A 24257-nucleotide genomic window follows, 5' to 3' on the forward strand; every position below is an offset into this window, starting at 1 on the left:
CATCACTACCTCTTTTAGTGGACCAGATTTTAACTCCTACTTGAGGTGTCCAGGCTACCTGGTAACCAAACCTGGAGTTGATATATAACCAAACCTGGAGTTGATATATCAGGGCGTCTATTTGGTGTGAGCCTCTTCATGCCAAGCTTGGGCTCTTAAATTATCCATTGAGGAGGTCAGAGAATTTAGAAAAAGTTCATTGTCTTCCTGAGATTTACTGTTCTCTTTCGATGTGATTTATCATTTATGGAGTTAGCATGGCACTTATTTCACGCAGAGCTATTTTTGTCAAGGAGCCAATGAATGAAGAAAGGTTAAAAAAAAAAGACGGGCCTGTTCCCTTTTCATTTTTATTCGGGCCATTTATGCATGGAACAAGTTCATTTTTTAGGAGATAATTCTTCCGGTAGTACTGCTGTGCTCAACTCCCAAGAGGATATTCCAGAAGGACTAATGTTGGACCTGTAGGGAGGCACTGAGGGGACAAGCTCCCCCTGCCTCCTCCCTAATTCCTACTGGGAAGGATTTTGTTTTTCAATCAATTGTATTTACTGAGTGGTTACTGTGTGCAGAGTACTGACTTGAGAGAGTAAAATATAACAGAATTGGTAGACATGTTCCCTGGGTAGTGAACTTACAGTTTAGAGCAAGTTAAGAGAATTCCCAGGCAGGAGCAGCAGGCAGGCCCTTTCCACCCTCCAAAGGTGACTTCAAAGTAAGTTCCCTGGGGATGATCACTGTGGCTGTCCTCTCTGCACACCGGTCACCCTCCAACTCCAAATGACCGCTAAAGGTATACTCAAATGGTCCTTTGCAAAAGCACAATCACACGCTCGAGAAGCTGTGAGCCCCCTGAGGGACAGGGTCCGTGTCTAATTCCTACCTTTATACACTTCCCCAGCACTAAGTAATAATAATAACGATGATGGTATTTGTTAAGCACTTACTTTGTGCCAAGCACTGTTCTAAGTGCTGGGGGGATACAAGGTAATCAGGTTGTCCCACGTGGGGCTCACAGTCTCAATCCCCATTTTACAGATGAGGGAACTGAGGTAAAGAGAAGTGAAGTGACTTTACCAAAGTCACACGGCTGATAAGTGGCAGAACCGGCATTCAAACCCACGATCTCTGACTCCCAAGCCTGGGCTCTTTCCACTAAGCCACGCTGCTTCTTAAGTACAATGCTCGGAACACAGTAAGGACTTCATCGTATTTATTGAGCGCTTAATGTGTGCAGAGCTCTGTACTAAATGCTTGGGAAAGTACGATGAAATGGAGTTGCTAAGCAGGTTCCCGGTCCAAGGTGAGTTTATAGTCTAGCTTGAGACTATTACAGAAGAAGTGTGGCTCAATGGAAAGAGCACGGGCTTGGCAGTCAGAGGTCATGGGTTCTAATCCTGGCTCCACCAATTGTCAGCTGTGTGACTTTGGGTGAGTCTCAAATTATCTGTGCCTCAGTTACCTCCATCTGTAAAATGGGGATTAAGACTATGAGCCCCACGTGGGATGACCTGATTACCTTGTATACACCCCCAGGGCTTAGAACAATGCTTGGCACATAGTAAGCGCTTAACAAATATCATCATTATTATTATTATTACTACTACTCCCGCTCTCCAATCCCACAGTGGGCAAATGTCAGTTGGAAGAATAATGCTGAGCCAAATTCTCCCAGTTCTGGGGCAGACGGAGTGGTCAGAGGAGCCCACAATCCCAGATAGCATCTGCCAACTGGGCAGATAACCATCCCAACCCAAAGCAGGCTCAGAGAGGCAATTACATGGACGAAAAACATACCACCTTAGCTAAGCACCAACTTTTGTTTTTCAACCTTTCCATATGGGTTCCCCATTAATAATAATAATAATAATAATAATAATAATGTTGGTATTTGTTCAGTGCTTACTATGTGTGGAGCACTGTTCTCAGCGCTGGGAGAGATACAGGGTAATCAGGTTGTCCCACATGGGGTTCACAGTCTTAATCCCTATTTTACAAATGAGGCAACTGAGGCATAGAGAAGTTAGATGATAACTTGCCCAAAGTCACACAGCTGACAAGTGGCAGAGCCAGGATTCGAACCCATGACCTCTGACTCCCAAGCCCATTAAGTCATCAGATAATTAAAGAATAGACAAAACCTATGGATTTGTGTTAACCTGCCACTGGTTTTGCTCTGCACAGGACAACCTCAATATTATTAATGATATAGAGCGTCTGCAAGAAGAGCTTCACAAAGGGATTGTGTTCTTAAGGGCCATTCAAGCAGACCCCTTCTAACATGGGTATAGGCATCCTAAAGAACTTTGTGCCAAGGGGAAACTCACATGACAGCAATCACACCATGACTGACCCCGTCTGCGCGTTCAAAGCCATTTCTTCCGATACTGCATCATGTTGAATCCAGCAAGGTGCGTATTGTGGGAAGAACAGATCCTAATCCTGCAAAAGCATTTCTCCCAAAACATATAATGAAAATGGGTGTTAAGGACATCCACTTTGGTGGGCCCCACGTTCCACTTCAATTATGAAGAAATATCAATTCCACCAATGCTATTGGCTTGACAAACCTTAGGGCCTGGGTTTTACCAAACCTGTGTTGATTATTTCAAAAATGGCCCCTTTAAATTTAATGTTTCACCCTCATGGGATTTTTTGAATTACAAATTAGTCCTTGAAATACCTGTGAGAAGTCAGCAAGAGGCAAGAAGATCTCATTCCACTGCGCTTTGGAAAATGACTTCGGGATGTACTAGAAAGAATGTGCTGTGAAGAAAGAATATCGTATTCTCTTAAAGTTTAAATCCAATTTTGGGGGACAGGGTACACCCAGCCAAACAAGAATTATGCCAATATTCCAAATTTATTGACATAATCAAACCTGTATGCTGATATCCTTAATTATTACACTCACCATAAAGGGTGTTTTCACTATGTGATTTTGCTAGAATTCTCAGATTACTCAGATTACTCAGTCCGTCTGGAGTCATTATTAATTATTATGATATTTGTTAAGCACTTACTATGTTCCAAACACTGTTCTCAGCACTGGGGTAGATACAGGTAAGCAGGTTGTCCCATGTGGGGCTCACAGTCTTAATCCCCATTTTACAGATGAGGTAACTGAGGCACAGAGAAGTTGAGTGACTTTCCCAAAGTCACACAGTAGACAAGTGGCAGAGCTGGGATTAGAACCCACAACCTCTGACTCCCAAGCTCAGGCTCTTTCCACTGAGCCACACTGCTTCTCTATCATCATAACGTCATGCTATGATGTTGGAAAAAACTGCATATGCAGGAGGCATTGGATCTCGGGGGTACAAAGGGGTTGCCGAAGGTGGGGTTGATTTCAAGGACACAACTTCCAGTTATAGGAGATCAGTGTGTATTGCCCATGTTAAGGAGCCCAATTTATTTGAAGGAATATCTCCATGTCACCATCCTTACAGATCTTCCTGAAGGGCTGCCTGGGAAAACCAGCGAGCCACCTGTGGAATGGTTGAGGCCACGGTACAGAACCTCAACACAAGTGCTGCCAACGCTTTCAAGCACTTACAAGAATGGGAAGACTATACTGGTCTGTCAGTTCTTGGACTTCTTCCAAATCCTCTTCCTCCTTCCTTCCATCTTCACCTTCTGCCCAAGCCATTTGTATCATGCACACAATAAACACTCAGTAAATAAGACTGATTGATTGATGGTCACTTTTCACTATATATTTAGGAAGTGCTCAAATTGGAAAAAAAAAAAAAAAAGAAAAAGCAACCTCTCAAACCAAACTTCTGGAAACTTTGCTACAGATACAGGGAGATGGGATGAAGTTGTTACCCCAACCCTGAATAAAATAATTTGAATACAGTACACATTTTAGCTGAAGCCCTCAATGTACTACTTCTCACTTGATGAAGACCAAATAGTTTCCTGAAAGTGATGTATTTTACTTGAGAGCATATACGGTAAAAGGACTATTTTGTGTCAATGCACGTAGCAAATGACATCCAGTTTAAATTGCAGAGCTACTCTTTTGGGGGTTTGTATCAACAGGAGAAAACAGACGGCAATCGAGAAACTTTTCAGACTCCACTTTGTGCTCAAAGTTTGGCTTTAAAAGAAAAAAATCCATAAAACAAAATACCTCTCTGCACCCTAGATGAGTGATTCTGTGAAAACATCCCTCAACATATTCCTTATCTCTGTGAAGATCAATACAAAAGGCTTTACTCTACAGAACAACTCAGAGGCCAAATTCTTTGGCTTTCTCTACTGTTTACATAAATGCGGTTCAATGAAATAAATTCAAGGAAAATAAACCCCACACAGCACAAACACACATCTGAATTGAATACTGGCTCACCTTCAAAACACTTCTTTGTTCAATAATAACACCGACGGGGGAAAAGAAAATAATCACCCAATGCCTGGCCCTCAAGAAGCAACTTTTCATAGAAAGCTTTTGAGAAGCGAACTTCTGCTGGAAAGATTCAGGAAAGACACTATCAACTCAGTATCCAGATCTGACAGAAGGAAATAAAGGAAGATACAGGGCCAGAGTTGCTCCTTCCTCCCCTTGCTGACTGACCAAGTGAGGCCAATTTCTAAGATCTTGGTACCCTAGGAGATCCATCTGGGGGAAGACCAAAATTGGGCTTTTTCCAGTCTCTCATTGCCTCCTAGAGAAACTGGAAGCCTTTACTCTGTCATGTTCACTTTGGGAGGAGGTTATCTAGGAACTGTGAATGAAAAGTAGGTCATTAGTCACATTTGTCACAAAGTTGTGTGAATACCTAAGGATTGATGCCAAGGCAATCCCGCTAAGATTCCAGCAGTACAATGAGCCTGGTTTGACTGGGAGGCTTCCAAAGACCCTACTGTCACTAAGAAGAACACAAAGCTGTTAATGAAGTAAATATCTGTTTAATTTACAAACATCAGTAGCTTACTGATATCAGTCCAGATATGACAAAGCACACTGCATTATACATGTACATCTAATATCTCTGTAAAAAAATTTGAAAGAAACATCTGCATTTTTACAGGGTACCCTGGGTTTTTAATGAAAGAAGAGCACAAACCACTACAAGTCTTGACCGATTCTACATTGTAATTTAGCAGCAACATGTTAACATGGGGGAACATTAGGGTAATAAAGTAGTTTTATTATTTTGGGGGAAAAAAATCACAGTTCTTGATAGTACAGCCTTTTGTTTTAGAAGGTAAAGAACTTCAAGGGAATATTAATTTGTAAAAAGTCTACTTTCTAGAGTCATTTTTCTACACACCATTTTCTCTTCAGTAAGTATAAGATGTATAGGGAAAATTTATTCTAGACAATTGTCATCTAATGCAAAGATATTTTTCTCTCGTATGTTACAAGTTCTCGGGAGGTGTCCTGAATTTCGGCTGAATTTGAGGACGGCATGATCTTCAACTTCAGGTTTTTTTCAAAGACACCGGCGGTCTTATGCTAAAGAAAACACCCAGACCAAAAATATTTACCCCAAGACAACATGCTAGGTTAGTTCTATTGCAAAACATCCTGATTTTTAAGTTTTTTTTTTAAAAACAAAATACAAAAATATCAGGACAAATATAAATTAATATATATTAAAGCATTGAAAAAACAGTAAAAGGGATGCCTAAAAATGTTAAGTACAATGTACTTTGATACAATAAATATTTCTCAATGAAACTGAATACTGTATAGAGCTGTTTAGAACTCACAGAAACAGAAATCCATATTATTTCTAATTTATCCATCAATAATCTATCTGTTCTTTATCACCCCCTTTAACATTTATATTACAAAAATTAATACTGGAAAAGGATAAACACTTATGTGCTTCTTTCGCTAACACGTTGACAAAGTAGACAACCACAGGAGATTCTTTAGGGGCCTCATCTGCCCTCATGTTTTAAACAAAATCTTCCATCCTTTTAGGGAACCCACCTTCTCCGGCTTCTTTCGCATCAGGCCACCGATCACGCCGCATACATCTGTTATCCCCGCACACTCTGAATCCCCATTCACCCACAGCTCTTCCTCATCCATATGTATGCGTCTGGTAGGCGCTACAAGATAATGATCTGAAAGAGCGCAGCATCCACGCAGGCGTTACGCTCCGGTCAATTTTTCAGTCGATGAGCTGTAGGTCGAAAAGTCCCACGCACGTGTCTCCAACATGTTCTAAAGAAGAATCCTTGTTAACAGCGGCTGTCTCCCATCACTGCCGTAACATCTCTGGGTTTGTTGGTTTTCATTCTTCCAGCTCTTCTGGCCTAGGAGAAGTCTTAGTTCAAGCACTCCAATCTTTTGCAATGCAGAAAAAGTCTTTATTCTCATAATAAAAATAAGTCTGTTCTGTATTTTACAATATATTTCAAATATTTCCACTATGAAGCATTAATTAGTCCGACAAGGTCAATAAGTATACAACATTTTCAAAAAGACAAGTGTGACGGGGGCACATTTAGGAGGGGCACTTTGTACAGCCACACTTCACCACTTTCTCCACCTCGTCCACAAACGAAGACCCGTCAGTGCATTCAAAAGGGTATTTCCGCCGCTTGCTCCTCAGTGGTCCACAGCACTGCCCGCCTGAACAGCCTCCTTTACATTCTAGCCGCGACACCTTCTTCGTCGTCTGGCAGGCGGCGTAGCCTTGCTGCTTTTGATAGTAATCTCTGACTCGTTCCCCTCGACAAGAGATCTCTAGAAGAGAGCAGAACCGCACGAGTTGACAAGCGGTAGGTCGCCTTGGCAGACGATACTAAATTCGAGTGGGAAGGGTCTGACTTCCCCACGTGGAGGCGGAACCCGATTGGGACATACCTCTCTCAGGGGAGATCTACTGTCTGCCACTCCCAGCTGAATCTCTGGATGCAGGCTATTTTACCAGTTTCAGCTTCCTTTTTTCAAGTGGCAGTCCTGCCTTAAACGGCATTTGCCGGGAAAGAAGTAGGTGTGATGATAATCAGCCTCTGTCGCTGGCAGCAAATCTGCCTCCCCTCACCCGGCTTTCTCTTCAGAGGGATGTTGTGCTTAATTGGACCTAAAATGCATTCATTTCTAGACTTCTCCTACTACAGCCCAGCCCTCAGGCTTCGCTCCTCTAATGCTAACCTCCTCACCGTACCTCCATCTCGTCTCTCTCGCCGCCAACCTCTTGCCCACGCCCTGCCTCGGGCCTTGAACGCCCTCCCTCCTCATATCTGACAGTGATTCTTCCCACCTTTAAAGCACTCTTGAAGGCACAGCTCCTCCACGAGGTCTTCCCTAAGTGCTCTTTTCCTTCTCTTCAACTCCTTTCTACATCACCCTGACTTGCTCCCTTTATTCATTCCCTCTCCCAGCCCCATGCCATTTATGTACATATCCAAAATTTATTTATTTATATTAATGTCTGTCTAGCCTCCTAGACTGTAAGCTCAGTTGTGGGCAGGAAATGTGTCTGTTATTATAATGTACGCTCCCAACTGCTTAGTAAGTGCTCTGCAAACACTAAGTGCTTGATAAATACGATGGGCTGACTGCCACCATGTACAGTCAAAATGGGATTGGCTATTTTGGCAAGAGGGAAGGGAGGCAGAGAGAGAGACTGAGAGAGAAAATTCAGGGGAGTAATGCCATTTATTAGGACAATCATACTACCTCACCACATCTAGTGAGCTTGTCCTATACACCCAAACATATTTTAAGCAGATCCGTCCTTCACATGAACTCACCGGACAGAAGAGCTGCCATGCCTCCCCTAACCCCGTTTCACACCCACTACTCGCCACAGTTTCTGAGTCCACTCTAGCCACGGTAAGGGAGGGAAGTGGGTAGTGGCAATATTCTCATGGAGAGTGGGATGTGGTGAGGCGGGTGGAAAGGACCAAATGGCAGCACCCATAATTTATGACGACACCATTCTAATACACTTGAGGAACTTCCCAGCACCTCCTCAGTAGTCTGGCTTTCTTCTTCTTGGGTCCCCGGTGACCCAACCTCCCTCCAAATACAAATGATGGAAGTCTAGAAGGAAATGGCTTTCAGCGCTGTTACCTTTGAAGCCGAGATCCTCGTGGGGACCCTCGCCTCCAATTTCAACAACATTCAGTCCGGAGCAACATGAATGTCTCCATCCCTGAAGTATAGGCTCATTACGTTATTGTTGTTGAAAGCTACGATGTTGATTTGCACACCTTCCCTCTCCTTCTCAGAAAACATGAGAGGAGAGGAGGTGGGAGAAATACACGGTTAGAATTCCCCACATTATATGTTCCGGAATGGTGCGGGGACTAGAACTGGGCACGCTCTCTCTGATCTTGAAAGTCCAAGCAACTAAAACGGACCCGAGTCCTGGGAATCAGTGCAAGGGAGAACGACTAATTTAGCCAGGGCAGTTTCAATTTGGGGCATCTGTTAACTTTTCTAAAGTTAGCAGAGAAGGTTCGCAAAATTCTGGGACTGACTTGGCTTAAGAGGGATATATGGTTCTAGACTGGGAGCCCATTGTTGGGTAGGGATCGTCTCTGTTGCCAAAGTGTACTTTCCAAGCGCTTAGTATGGTGCTCTGCACATAGTAAGCACTCAGTAAATACGACTGAATGAATGAATATATGGTCAACCTACTTAGAGCAATGTTATAGCCGGACAGTACTATAAATGCTACATTTGAAAGAGACACTTGCATTACCTATTGATAGCTACTGGTTTAGCCCCATGTCTTCTTACAAAACATTTTTTCACATACTGTTTGCAATGCTAATGTTGGGTAGACAATCATAAATACAATATTATTGTAGTGACAAGAAAATTGGATGTTTAAATCTTTCTTTTCTTTGTTACAAAAAACACATCTTTAGTTTTTATACAGCTCACAGCTGGTTTTGCTTACCAAAGGAAACAGTTTCAGAGACCATGCAGTTTAATTTATTAGACCTGGGGTTTAATATTATTCAATCTGTTACCTAATACATGCTACATTCCACTAACTTAATGAATTACTGAAGTCTAAACTATCTAAAAATAAGACATCTGTTAAAAGCTTCCAGTGGCTCATTCCTCGAGTTTAGTCATACTGATACACACACACACACACACACTCTCTCTCACACACACACACTTTCTAAATAAATACCATCTGGGGGAGGATAAAGGGAAGAGCTCTGATGGGCTGGAAAAAAATAAAGGTATGTCTAAAAAAGACAGCTTTTCTTCATCCATTTCACCTGCACAGTCTTGTAGGATAAATAGGTTTAAACTAGAAAGTCAAAAATAAAGCTTGGGATAAACAAGGGTTCAGAATAATTGAATATGGCTTCTCAGATGCAGAAGGCAAAAAGCCTTCATCAGAGGTACAGCAGGCAAAAAGTAGGTTATGTTCGCCAAAATTTGCTTTTGAAAGAAAGATGAATTTATAGCCAATAATCTGATAATAAATCTTGCTAATAGTTAATCTTAGGAAGAATCTTTAGATTTTTTTTTCCTACACACAGGGCCTTTACAAAGTGCTTGAAAAAAAAGAATTTTTGTGAATTTTGACTTTTTTCAAAATGCAAAAGCGCAGGAGCAATAGGTCTCATCACAGGATCTGACAACGTCAATCTGCTTTTGCTACTTACCTCGGTCACAGCTGTCCCCAGTGTATCCACTACTGCACTCACAATATGGCTTTCCAAGCCCCGAGAGTCTACATTTTCCATGTTTACACTTAATGGACTGGCAGGGGTTAAACAGCTCTCCTTCTTCATCACAGAGGACACCCCCATGCCCCTCTAGGCACTTACAGCTGTAGGAAAATGCATTGATTGGTGAGCAGGTCCCATGCATGCATCTTGAAAGGGACAGAAAGAAAACACAGAAGAAAACACATTAACGGCAGCAAGGTGAACCACGTCACAGAAAGCCATCCTAACTGCTGCAACACTCTTTAAAATGAACTTTTTCCCTGAGATGCAAAGGGGAAACTCGACCAAGACTTTAAAATACAGAGAGTGGATCTCTACTGCGGGTGCCAGTGGCCAGATTTGCCCTGAAAGGACACAGTTCAGCCAGAAAATAATTATCTGTTATCACTAGAAAACAGCTGCTGAAGAAACATTGCGGAAGGCTGACAAAGTTCCTAATCAGTAAATAGATTACAACAATAGCCTCAGAGTTGACATGAATGAACAAAACGGCAAGTCAACAGGAAAGGCAAACTATGAAAACTCATGAAGCGAGACACAAGAAAAAGAAACAGGGGCTCATCAATTCCTAATGTCTGATGTGGTCCCCAAAGTCATGATCTTTCCAGGACAAAAAAAAGCAAAGACAAAAACAAAAAAAAACCCATCACCTACTAGGATTTGGAGATAAAGGAAAAACAGAACATCTGACTGTGGTTCCATGATGAGATATCATGATTTTCATCATTCTTTACTGGAGATTTTTAAAGCCAAAAGGAGAAAAGGACAATTGCTCCATCTAAAACCACTGGAAATTTCTTATGGGAACTTTCATTCTTCAAGGGAGATTTCCAAGCTCACAAGCCCATGGTGATTTGGATATAAAAGCAGGACCAGGCCTGTTCCTGGGCAGGCCAGAGGAAATGGATGAGGCACTAATTAAAGAATGCCCAGTTGTAGCAAAAGCTCAGAGAAGAGCAACAAAATTAATGAAAATGAGACCTATCCCCACCCACCCCCCTTCAATCTCTAATTGCAACTAGGACACTCAGGAGTGTGGTCATTTAACCGCTGATGAAGTGGCGGTAACAATTCTCAGAAGTACCCTGAATCTCTGAGAAGCCTATTTAGAGGGCTTCTGCTCACCCTGAGTGGAAGAGAGACTAGAAAAGGGATCTAAACATTGCTCCCCAAATGCAAACCTGGCTCAATGGTGGCCTGTCCTTGCCACACGGAGAGGGGATCCTTTCTCTGTGTAAGCATCATCTTTGAAAGTGGAGAGAGAGAAAGAGAGAGGGAGTGTATGTGTGTGTCGGAATCACCTAGGCCAGAAGAGATATGGCCAAGGATCTCCTAGTAAATGAAAGGTTTCTGCCAGGAAGACAGCAATTGACGGACACTGCCCTAGTCCAGGGATTAGAATAAAAGGAGAAAAACATCAGTTGAGTTAGCGCGGCATTTAAAAGACTCCGTCAGAGACACGACATACTTATTTCCAAGGCAGGGGTCGTTGGTCTGCTGGTCACAAAGGGGCCCCATCCACCCTTCTTCACAGTCACAGGTAAAGCCCGACTGGCTGGTGGCGAGGCAGGTTCCGTGCACACACACCTTCTTGTGGCAAGGCTCACAGCCGGGGAGGATGCCCGTCTGCATGGGAACTTTCTGGAAGTCCTGCAGTTCACTGTTGATGTACAGGTTCCGGATGCACCCGTGGAAGCTGGTCCCATTGTGGCCGGGGGACTGGCGCAGGGCGGCGGCCGTGTTTTTCACGGGCATCCCTAGGAAGTGAGCACGACAATGAAGCGCACATGCCCTTGAGAGGCTGCGTACTTTGTAGCTTAGCTCAGAGGGCGACTGAGCTGAACGAAGCGTGACAGACGAGAAGGCTTCGACACGGCCCGTCCGGGGACTGGCGTGCCGGCGGCGAGTGTTCCTCTACCAGTCGGGAAGGGCCAGCCCAAACAGCTGCTGCTGCTGCCCTAGCTTTGATGACTGAAACTAACCAAGTTGGTACTTCATTCCAAGCCTTTTCACTTGCTAATGGAGGGAGATTTCTCCTGTTCCCTCTCCATAGTTGTGTTGCTAATAATGACTTATCCACATCTGCTTCAACTGGCTTCAGATCTCCCCACCCTGGGGAAGCAGCATGGTGTAGTAGATGGAGCGCAGGTCTGAGAGTCAGGTCATGGGTTCTAATCCCAGCTCCGCCACTTGCTTGCTGCGTGACCTTGGGTAAGCTACTTCACTTCGCGGGCCTGAGAGTCAGGTCATGGGTTCTAATCCCAGCTCCTCCACTTGACTGCTGCGTGACCTTGGGTAAGCTACTTCACTTCTCTGTGCCTTGGTTAACACATCCGGAAAATGGGGATTGAGACTGTGAGCCTCATGTGGGACAGGGACTGTGTCCAACCCAATTTGCTTCTATCCACCCCAACGCTTAGTACAGTGACTGGCACATACTAGGCACTTAACAAATACTATAATTATTATTATCAGAGTCAAGAGTGTAAACTTTCCAGGAGGATAACTGGGTGGTCACAGGAGTGGAATTTACACCTCCCCATCGCAGCCAGCCACTACTGCCAGAGCTGATGGTGTTTTTCTTGCTAACATCTCATCATAAGTCTTTCATAAAAGTGTGTGACAGCTGACTCCAGGAGATGGGCAATGATCTAGATGTGGAGATATCTAGGGTAGGAGCTCCATTAGAGGGTAAATTTCTTGTGGGCAGTGAATGCCTCACATCTTCATGCTATGCTTCCCAAGAACCCAGTATAACACATTGCACCAAGTGGACACTCAAGCGGCATGGCCTAGTGGCTAGAGCACAGGCCGGGGAGTCAGGAGGTTATGGGTTCTAATCCTGCCTCTGTCATGTGTCTGTTGTGTGACTTTAGGCAAGTCACTTCTCTACGCCTCAATTCCCTCATCTATAAAATGGGAATTGAGGCTGGCAGCTGCACGTGGGACAGGGACTGTGTCCAACCTGATTTCCTTGTCTCCATCTCAGTGCTTAGTACAGGAGGCATCCACTCTTGGCAGAGAGAAGCAACGTGGTTTCTTTGGGGGCTGCTTTTTGATGTCAAAAATGTCACAAATGACCTCAGCCATAGTTTGCCCCAACGTATTACTGTTTTATGTCAGGCTGCTCAACAAGTTGACAATCAGCCCTAGAAATGGGGCTGCTTTGCTTTCATTTGAAAGTTCTGAGAAATATAATGGGCTTAAGTGCCTTAGAGTTTTGTAAACACTGACGTAAATCCAGGATAAGACACCTATAGTCCCATAAAAGCCAATTATGCACGGTAGTTTACAGACTGAAATTAAAAAGGAATATTATAAGATAAATGATATGCACCATATACTTATTCAGGAAAACGGCTATTCTGAGAAACAAGTAATTACTCCATACTCATGATTCAAATGCTCTTGGAACAAAGTTATATTTTCCATAGTTCATGCGGAAAAATTCTCCCTCCAGTCAGGCTTATTTAAAATTAGGACAAACCTATATGAACTGCCCTTTGTTAATATTTCTCAGGAATTATCCAATTCCTTGAATTTTAGGATGAGTCTGCTTATTATTGTAATAACGACCACTGAGGGGAATGGGTACCCGAAAACACTTGCTTGATTTCTTACCTCCTACATAAAATGGGGAGTCGAAATTCAAGGTGGATTGCTTTGACAAGTTGGAAATGGTTTTGGGGTTTCCACCATCAACAGACAGTGAGAGGATCTGATCAGCAGCAAGCAGTTCCACTAGGTGAAAATTTCCATCATTTATCGTCTCCACGCTACAACACAGAAAAGGTCTTCACTTTAGAATTGGAAAGACAATTGGAATTCCTTCAGTAATCTTCTTACAGGAAAAACAAATTGGCATTCAACACAACTATCTAAAGACCCTCTATACCTAGAAAAAGATCATCCAGTTAATAGCAGCTTATACCTTATTGAAATTAAAGAGTGGTTGTTAGTCCAAAATACATTCTGCAGAGACCTAAGAGATCACACAGAAGCCTTATCCTAATTGGTCGATTAGTTTTACTGTTGCAGAACCCTGGAAGTAGGAACGATTTATCACTGATCAGCTAGATTTTTCCCAAACAGGCAGAAATTAGGAACTAAGATACAGTAAGCATTCAAAAAAAGTTGACAATTCCCCAGGGATTAATGAATGGAAAGGGATGATCAAAATGTGAGGTCAATTTTGTACAAACATTTTTTTTTTTAAATTCCAACTCTGATTGAATGGATTTTTTTTTCACATTTTGGGTGATTTCAGTGGTCAAAAGTGTTGTACCAGGCAAAATTTTATGCACCTTCACTGATACAAACCTTGCCCCTGTCCTTAGGATGTTTCTGGCAAATTGGAAGACTGGATTTATTAACTTTACAGAAGCTTCTGATTTCCACGGTCTTTAAAGGGAAAGTAGTTTCTTCAATTTTGTTGGCTATTTAGTGGGATTCCAGCATGACTCAACATAGAAATGAACCAAGATTAAAAAAAAATATACATTTTGATAAATCCACTTCCAGCATGTGGAATTTGTGAATCTATATGGCTACCTCTTTGTCAGTATTTTGGAACACATGCCTAAATTCCTTTAAGTTTTTTTTTTTAAATAGGCATTTAGACTTTTCTACAATTTTTCTATTGATAGTTTCTGAAAGTGGTCATAGACACAGAAAAGTTAAGTGACTTGCCCAAGGTCACACAGCAGACAATAATAATAACAGTATTTGTTAAGCAATTTCCGTTAAGCATTTACCATGTGCCAAGCACTGTTTTAAAGCACTGAAATACATAGAAGGTATTCAGGCTGGACAGAGCCTGGGTCCCACATGGAGCTCACAGTCTTAATCCGCATTTTACAGATGAGGTAACTGAGGCACAGAAAAGTTAAATGGCTTGCCCTAGGTCACACGGCAGATAAGTAGCAGAGCCGGAATTAAAACCCACATCCTCTGACTCCCAAGCCCGTGCTCTTGCTATATGGATCTGGGAAATGTTGTGGAAGAAAAGTGCACAGGATTTAGTGACAGACTGAATCTAAGGGTTTAACGAGCGCAGAGTTGAAGATAATACAAATATTATGGACTTCAGATACAGGGAGAACAGTGGTATTATCAATGGTGATGGGAAAGTTAGGCAGAAGAGTGAATTTGGGAAGGAAGAAGAGGTGATGAGTTTTGGACATACTGAGCTAAGGGCTAAAATAGAATTCAAGCCTGGAAACATAGTCCATTATTTCTTTTCAAGCTACTGCTATATGTGCCCCACATACTTGGCCCCAAGATCATGGAATTTGGGGTTTCAAGTACTTTGGAATTAGTAAATACCTGATCCTACGGAATATGGCTTGAAAAAGTTTCAGAAAAAGAACCACAATAATGCAGCACATAACCACTGATCTTGAAAAGGGAAACTGAGGACCCATATTCAATGCCTATCCCCAAACACAGATAGCCATATTTCCTTAAATATGTCCTTACATATATTCTTTAAAGCACCATCCACTGTACTAGCCACAGCTAGAAAAAAAAGCTACAAACTGGAAATGTGAAATATGAAAGAACAATGACATTTATATTTGAAGGTTAGTCTTCATCTCTCTGCTCCTCATTGGGGTAAATCACATTTGACGGTTTCCTCCTAGGGCACAGCGTGTGATCTCAAAGTCCCGTGCATTCGTTGCAATTCAATAAAGTCCCGAGAACCAACCAGACTCAGCTGCAATTAAATAAAGTCCCGAGAACCAGCCAGACTTGGGTTAACCAAGATCCCCCTCTGTCTACGACTCTGCCCAATAATGGAGATATTATCGAATAACCGCCATGAGTTCTTTCATGCTGCATTTTGAGAAAGACCATCAATTCAAGGGCATCACTGGGCATTAGCTTTGAAATTTATAATAGCCTTTTAAAAATTAGAATAAAAAATCATTACCCTATAATTAACTTTGTAAATTAACCTTCTAAAAGAATATATCCATACACAGAGCAATCTATACTAAATGATACGAGCAGAATTGTGTTGGTGGCTATGTTGTTTTTTTGAAGGGAGGATTGCATTCAGGACAGATGGAAAAGATTTAGGGTCTTCGGTGAGAAGCAGCACTGCCCAGTGGATAGAGCATGTGCCTGGGAGTCACAAGGACCTGGGTTCTAATCCCAGGTCTGTCACATCTGCTGTGTGACCTCGGGCAAGTCATTTAACTTCTCTGTGCCTCTGTTCGATCTTCTGTAAAACGGGAGGAACATTAATACTCTCTGGCCATGGGAGGGCTATTTATCGCTCTGCTGTCTATGTTGAACATAACTATTCAAATGCATTAACTGAGACCCTAATGACCAGAAATAATTAATATCCCTCTTAAAGTACCTTCATTCCAGAAAATAAATTAAGGAGGGAGAAACTTTAGTGTAAAAAATCGGGCTCATTAGAAATATCTGGAAATTGTTAGCTTTTTGTGACAATCTATCAAATCATTGCATCAGTTGAAATCCTTAAAAAGAAACAGGAGTAATAGAACAGCCTCTGAAGAACTTAAATGTTGGCATTTTTAACCTTAAATGCTGATTTTAAAAATAGAGTATATACTAGTTTTAATATGTAATTTATTCCTAGAGCTAGTATAACGGTTTTGGTTGGTACCAAGCGCATGGTAAACGTGTACATATGAGTGAATGTATGCTTATTCTTTGTATCTGAAAATATTATATTTGGTGTGAATTAGCTGTACCATCGTGGTTAAAAAGGAAAATAAAAGTGTAGGACCAGCAGATATTTCCCTAGGTAGTTCTCCTTTGACGATCTGCCAGGTTTACAGTTCTATCTCTTTATAAGGTGCTTGATGGCCTGACTCAAAATAGGTCACTCGGTTTCTGGCTGCTCTATGTCAACTTGATAAAGCCTGCTGCTGTTTTCTCCCAGAATCCGTTGCTCCGCTGCCCTCTTTGCAGTTGGATCCCACTGAATCTTTCTAGATGTTTCTTCTTCCCACGGCCGGCGACCGTGCCTCATCACAGCTGAGCAGAATGATAAAGCTTCATGTTTGGATACCAAACTGCCAAGATTTACCACCAAGGAAAGGAGGTAAAGTTGGAATACTATCGTTATCATCTTGAAAGAAAAAAAGGGCAAGGAAACTGAGTGTAAGCTCATTGTGTGCAGGTAATGTGTCTGTTATATTGTATTCTCCCAGGCTCTTAGGACAGTGCTTTGCACAGTAAGACCTCAATCTATAAAAGGGATTGACTGGCTGCCTGCCTGTGGCCACTATTATGGAAAATCAATGAGACGGAGTTTCAGGTATTTTAGGACCGGACACTTCACCGTGTCATCAACAGTGCACTACTAGAATCAAGATGTGACATGAAGCTGGGAAGAAGCATGGCCTAGAGGAAACGGGTTCTAATCTTCGCTCCGCCGCTTGTCCTCTATGCCTTGCATCTTGGCTCAGTGGAAAGAGCCCGGGCTTGGGAGTCAGAGGTCATGGATTCGCATCCGGCTCTGCCACCTGTCAGCTGTGTGACTGCGGACAAGTCACTTCACTTCTCTCTGCCTCAGTTACCTCATCTGTAAAATGGGGATTAACTGTGAGGCTCACATGGGACAACCTGATTACCCTGTATCTACCCCAGTGCTTAGAACAGTGTTCAGCACATAGTAAGTACTTAACAAATACCAACATTATTATTATTTTAATATAAAGAGCTGGGTATGATTTTTTTCCTCTAGAGTAAAACCATATGAGCTGCATTATCATTATCAATTGAGAAGCAGCATGCGTAATGGATAGAGCATGGACCTAATCCTGGCTCCGCCACTTGTCTGCTTGACAAGTGAACTCGGGCAAGTCATTTCACTTCTCTGGGCCTCAGTTACCTGTAAAATGGGGATTGAGACAGTGAGCCCCAGGTGAGACAGGGACTGTGTCCAACCCGAATTGCTTGTATCCACCCCAGTGCTCAGAACAGTGATTGGCACATAGTAAGTGCTTAACAAATACCATTATTAATTTGAGCCACTGGGTGCTGTTGTTCAAGGCCTTTCCTTATAAGCGGGAATAGTGACTAGGACTGCATTAATTCTGTGCTTCTGGCACTGAACTCAGCAAATTCAACCCCCTTCCTCCGCCCAGCTGGAGTTGGCCTGACTGAGAGATTCGCCACTGGCGGGGGGTGAATCCAGCTCACTGAGCATTTGGATTTGTCAATTTTCTCTTCTGCCCCCAAACAAGTCCAAGAATGTCTACAGAGTTGTTAAAGTCACTCTTCAAGCCTTCTGAAGACCTATCCCTCTAAGAAGAGAAGGGAATCGTGTATTTAAGCCCCAACACAACTATTCCAGAGCTTGGAGATAAACGTTACTTCTCTTGTCCCCACTTTGGGGAAACTGGACTTGCACAAAAACCAAAATCTGAAAATCTGAGAAAGAACATGGAGTTTCTGAAATTTGGACCATCACCCAGCAAGTTTTTCACTCTTCCAAAGGCTGTGGATAGTGTGACTACATGTCAACCACCCACAGCTTTGCAAAAGAAAATGGTATAGTCTGGAAATTAAACCTTGTGAAGCAGGGTGCAAAGTCAGTCAGGCAGGTGCCTATGCATCATCTACAAGGTGTGTGTTCTAATAGCGTTTGTGTTAGTTCTAACTAAGACATGGTCTTGGGGGAGTCAGCTAGTAGACCCTCTCTTCTGTTCACTCACACCAACTGTAAGTCAATGCAGTCCTTTCAGGTCATGACAAGAATTGACAAACTTCCTTTTACAAGTCTCCTAGGAATCATATGTTCAGTGACTCACAAGAACCTCAAAATAGACCTCTTAAAGTTGAGTCTTTAGATCGTGGACATAAATTGCATTTATACCCATTATTATGTAATCTGGGTTTACTGCACCCGTCTATTGCCTGAGATTTCATTTTCTTGCATTTTTAGCCACTTAATGGATGCATGAAAGCAAAGAAACTACTAAGCTCTGCCTTGTGGGTTTGTTATGAGAGGAAGGGTTTTAAAAATCGAGTTTAAAACGTGGCTAATGGTTTTAAATGTCTCTGGCCTTCTTCCCCCAGAACTCTGATGCCAGGACATATTAACGATGATGACATTTTATATTCAAGTTTTAACCATAACCCCAAAGTCTAATCACAGCTCAGGAAACATAAACATTTCAATAAGCTTGGTTGTATGTGAATTTAAATTTCAAGATAATGGACTGCCAATTCTAGCAGAAAAGAAGGGCAAGTCACAAAATATCTGGGTGCCTCTGTCCCCGAACCTGTAAATGCAGATGACACACACTACTGCTCTTCTCCCAATCCATTTCACCAGAATGTTTCAAGGACAAATTGGGTGGTTATTTATGTGAATGTGCTGTAAGACAACCAAAATAATAATAATAATATTGGTATTTGTTAAGTGCTTACTATGTGCAGAGCACTGTTCTAAGCACTGGGGTAGATAAAGGATAATCAAGTTGTCCTACGTGAGGCCCACAGTCTTAATCCCCACTTCACAGATGAGGTAACTGAGGCACAGAGAAGTTAAGTGACTTGCCCACAGTCACACAGCTGACAATGGCAGAGCAGGGATTTGAACCCAAGACCTGACTCCCAAGCCCATGCTCTTTCCACTGAGCCACGCAAAATGAAAGGCCTATAACATTCAAGGTTGTTCTTATCATTATGTAGGGCCAGGAACATGTCTACCAACTCAGTTGTATTGTAGTCTTCCAAGTGCTTAGTACAGTGCTCTGCACACAGTAAGCACTCAAATACTACTGACTGATATCCTGAGAAGGGACATGGCATCAGGACATCTTCACAAGAGAGGAAGGTTCTTCAACACCCAGTTCTTTTTCTTTTGAGGACTAAGAAGGTATGGAGGGGGTGGAAAGATGGAGCTAGAAGAGCTTCCTTGGATATTTTCCAAAGGCTCAGGTCCTGAAGTGAAAATCCTGGCTCACTGAGACACAAGGAGTGAGTTTAAGAAAGGGGCTACGAACCACTTGCTACCTAGATTTTAGCTGGCAGTGTGCAATTCTCCTTTGGGATGTCAATTCTCCAGCACACCCAAGGACCACGGAGAGGGGGTGCCATGTGGTCTTTGAAAGACACACAACAGGCTATCGAGGAGCAATCATTACCTCCAAATGGGACAGCCCCACCAGGCCGTCATCTCTATTTTAATTTCATTTTTACTAACCATGAAGTCCTTCACTGGGGGTCCCCAGTTAATTTTCAGCTTTATATATTTGAAGCTGAATATTTATTAAACCTATATTTATCAAAACTAAATATTTATTATCATTAACCTAGCTCACATGAGACTCCGGTGCTTTAAATTACATACCAAAACAACTTTAGGCACAACATAGAACAGATTCTCCCAGTGCCTTGGCTAATCTGTGGCTGGTTAATCCCTTCTGGGAGGGGCAATTACTATTTTGGTCACTAAGACAACTTAGTTATGCCACAACACATGTTTTCACTATGAGTATTGGTTAGAAAGTAGATATGGAACTAGGGAAAATTGGTCGGACAACGCAAGCCTATTTGGTTACCAAGAACCATGATATTGGAAGAAATGTCCTGTGCAAGGAACGGGTGAGTCCCACAGTTTGGGCTTTCCATAAATAAGGGTTATAGCTGATCTGCTGGTACTAAGTTAAGCACGAGCTTTAAGGAAATCACCTAGATGTTTGTATAGGAGACCCGGGTGTCATACACAAATGGAACTGTGAGCCCGTTGTTAGGTAGGGATTGTCTCTATGTGTTGCCAAATTGCAATTTCCAAGTGCTTAGTACAGTGCTCTGCACACAGTAAGTGCTCAGTAAGTACGATTGAATGAATGGTGAACATCCCCATAACTTGAAAGAATGACTGCAGCTTTGAAGGACGCCCAGTTTATGTCCAGGAAAGCTCAGGCACTGAGAGAATGTAAAGATTATCAATGCAGTTTGAAAAAAAAAATTATACTGGGGATGCAGCGTTTCTATGACCCTTCCAATTTTCTCCTTAGCATTCACTATAGTGTATAGTAGGATAAGGAACCACTACTGCTAATAAAATGAAGTCCCACTGTGTATATAGGGTTGATTGTCTAATGTGTCCATCTAACGCTGGCAGTAGAAAGGTATTCATTCATTCAATAGTATTTAATGAGCGCTTACTATGTGCAGAGCACTGTACTAAGCGCTTGGAATAATCCCGAATTTCATTCCCCTCAGCAAAATGTCTCTATTTCTCAAAGGACTCCAATTATCCTTAAGGAGAAAGTCGTCATACAATGAAAACTGGCTGAGATGCTAACAGAAATGAAAATCGAGATGACTATTTGGAAAATCTCTGGAAAACCAATTCCTGGCACATTTTTCGGAAGCCTTTACTGGAAAAGGATTTATTTCAGTTAAGATTCTTACTTTATTATGCTTTACATTCATCAATTTTTAAACTGAAGAACATTGGATGCATTAAGTTTATTTCTATTAATAATAATAATAATTGTGGTATTTGTTAAGCACTTACTATGTGCCGGACACTGTGCCAAGTGCTGGGGTAGATACAAGATGATCAGGTTGGACACAGTTCCTGTCCCACATAGCGCTCACAGTCTTAATCCTCATTTTACATATGAGGTAACAGGCACAGAGATGTGAACTAACTTGCCCAAGGTCACACAGCGGACAAGTGGCGGAGCTGGGATTAGAGCCCAGGTCCTTCTGACTCCCAAGCCTGGGTCCTACTCTGTCATGCTGCTTCTCTTAACACACGTTACAAGAGTTACATTTGACAAAAGGGGAGAATTAAGGACCACTCTCAAGTCTGCCTTGGATACAGCATGATCTGCAAGTTGATGCAGTAGATTTGGTGGGAAAAGATTGTTGTGGGTAGTGTGACTGTAGTGCAAATTGTGGAAGGATGATGCTATGCTTCACAGCCTCTGCATCAACTGCATGTTACTTCACAGAACTTTGTGTTTCTGGAAAACGCAATGACTGGTGAGGTGTAAAACATTCTGCTAGTGTTGGTTAGAATAGCAATGGAATTTGAATTGAAAATGGTCTGTCAAGGTGATGTTTTCAACCCACCTACCCTATAAGCCATTAATTTCATCGGAATCAATAACTATATACAGTGGGGTTCTTCACAAACACAATTACTGTGTTAGGGCAGAAATGGTTCTATTTGTTTTATTTTTCTATCACTTGGCTAGCCATGAACTCTAAAACAGAAGCCTCCATCCAGGATGGCCTGGTTCTCCAAGGAAGGCTGTGTGACACATTAATCAATCATTCTATTGGGAGACACAAAGCGAAAATTGCTAATTTGTATATAACACAAAAAAGAGAACTTAAATCAAAGGAGAATTAACTTGGCTTCCAATTTTTTTCCCCCAAACCCTACTAACCCCCACCTTGTCTATTCCTGTCATCCTATCAACCATCCTTAGTATTTATAAGAATATTGGCTTATTTCTTCTTTTTTGTTTAATACTACATTCATCATTTTCCTCCTGCTTCCACTGTAGGTATACAATATGTGTCAGTAAGATTGCAGACTTCCTAAAAGCTGGGATCACGTTTGCCTATTCTACTGAAATCGCCTAAGTGCTTAGTACAATGTTCTGCATACAGTAGGGGCTCAATAAATACCACTGATTGACTAAATGTGAGTTCTTGAATCTGCACTGTTATCTGTAAATTCCCTGAAGGCAGAAACTGTTTTTTCTGCTGATATGGGTACTCTCCCAAATGCCTAACTCAGGGTTCTGCACAGAGTAGTAGTTCAAAAAAACTCATGTACAAATAGTCTATATTCTAAAATTTGACCAAAATGTACCACATATGCCAACATGCTCTACACACAGTAGACACACAATAGATACCATTAAATGAACATCACTAGCTCTCATTAACTCTCCTAAAACATCTGCTTCTTCTTAGATGAGAAGCTACACTTCTCAACCTCTGAACTGAATATGCACTTTGATTTATTAGGCCCCATCATCTAAGTTTTTATTTGGCCTATCCCCAAAAAGCTAAAGAACTGATGTCTCAGCTTCTGAGAGGGAATGGACTCTTTGAGGTTGATAGGACACCATTTAATAATCACCCTTGGGAGAATGAGAACGGTTTTGCTGTGGATCGGAAGCATTAAGTTGACTCAACTATAAAAGAGTAGTTCCCCTCTTTTCGGGCCACTGATAGGAATGGAAATATTACCCCCACGTTTTGTCTGTCATGGTAGAAACTATTTCTATTTTCCTAACTGGGAACAGGCTCGGGAATAAAGCAGTTTGGCAAAGACGACCAAGCTCTTCAAAGAACTCGAGTTATGATCGGAGTTTGTTTATCTGAACCCTCTTAGGCTACAATATATTCGGCTTCGTTCCTCTTCACTTCTAATCCTACCCCATCTACAGCTTTTATCATACAAAAAAAACTTAAATAGCTTTGATAGCAGCGCTCATTCCAAAATAATAGATGCAACTGTTAATTCAATAGCTCTCTCCTTTCCAGAGGGAGGGATGGGGGCTGCGGATATTACACCTTTCATTTAACAGTTTGTCTCTACTAGTCACTGATGGACGGTCACCTGTAAATGGCAGAAGCCGGGTAAGATCCTGTGTCATAGCTGACCCGCACTCGCCCACGATACAGCTCCATTGCTATATGATCTTTGTCACCTTTATACAGCAGAATTCCACTGTCCTCATCTGTGGCGATCTATGAAAAAGTAAGCACTAAATTATATGGAAAAGTGGCAAAACAATACAAGAGTTCATTCCAATATATAGGGAAGTTCAGTGATTTGAAGGTTTTTTGGGTTTTTTTTCTCCCACTCATACCATTAATTCTCCTTTGGGCAATGAAAAAGAATAAAACCTTCCACAATTACTCCCTGAGAAGACCAACTAGTTTATAGCTGAAAAATGGTTGAAAAAGCCAACTAAGCATAAAAAGTCAAAGTGTTCATAAATTTCAAGGCAAAATACTTTCATTTATCTTTTCTCTCCTAAATGGGTACATCTGCAGTCAGAGTAATTTTCTGGTTTTATTAAGCATTTTATTCAGCTTGGCACAATGCACTTTGAAACATTAGAGGTTTTATTGAGCTCTTTTCTCTCTGGGAGCGGAGGGGAAGAGGACCCTTGCGGATGGGCAGGAAAGCTCTCGGAGGATCTCGGGTCTGCATTGTTCCTCTCACCTCCCTGGCAGGTTCCTCTGCTGATCTGCACAGACTGAAAGTCTTCGACAAGTGTAGGCTTATTAGAGGTGGGGAATGTGCCTATTGTTCTACTTTACTCACCCAAGCACTTACTACAGTGCTTTGCACACAGTAAGCGCTCACTAAATACAACCGAATGAATGAATGGAGATCACGGACTACGGTTTGGAAGGGATGGATGCCCAGACTGTTGGGGACATCCTATCTTTTTGGAAAGAGCATAGGCTTGGGAGTCAGAGGTCGTGGGTTCTAATCCCGGCTCCACCAATTGTCTGCTCTGTGACCTTGGGCATGTCACTTCATTTCTTTGTACATTCCAAGTGCTTAGTACAGTGCTCAGCACATAGTAAGTGCTCAATAAATA

General features: G+C 42.1%; 1 protein-coding gene across 4 annotated transcripts in view; it reads right to left on the minus strand.

Moving 5' to 3' along the window:
- Positions 1-4894: 4894 nt before the first annotated feature.
- SLIT2 (slit guidance ligand 2) overlaps positions 4895-24257 on the minus strand; it is a 310193-nt gene continuing 290830 nt past the window's right edge. For all 4 annotated transcript variants that reach the window (XM_039914653.1, XM_039914654.1, XM_029083488.2 and 1 more), the window contains 5 exons: positions 23261-23391; positions 13294-13448; positions 11141-11429; positions 9607-9818; positions 4895-6709 (listed from right to left, as the gene is read on the minus strand). In XM_039914653.1, coding sequence (XP_039770587.1) covers positions 6468-6709; positions 9607-9818; positions 11141-11429; positions 13294-13448; positions 23261-23391 — 1029 coding nt within the window. In that variant the 3' untranslated portion in view covers positions 4895-6467. The remainder of the gene's footprint in view (positions 6710-9606; positions 9819-11140; positions 11430-13293; positions 13449-23260; positions 23392-24257) is intronic.

The sequence above is a fragment of the Ornithorhynchus anatinus genome, chromosome 18, assembly GCF_004115215.2.
Source record: "Ornithorhynchus anatinus isolate Pmale09 chromosome 18, mOrnAna1.pri.v4, whole genome shotgun sequence".
Classification (NCBI taxonomy): Eukaryota; Metazoa; Chordata; class Mammalia; order Monotremata; family Ornithorhynchidae; genus Ornithorhynchus; species Ornithorhynchus anatinus.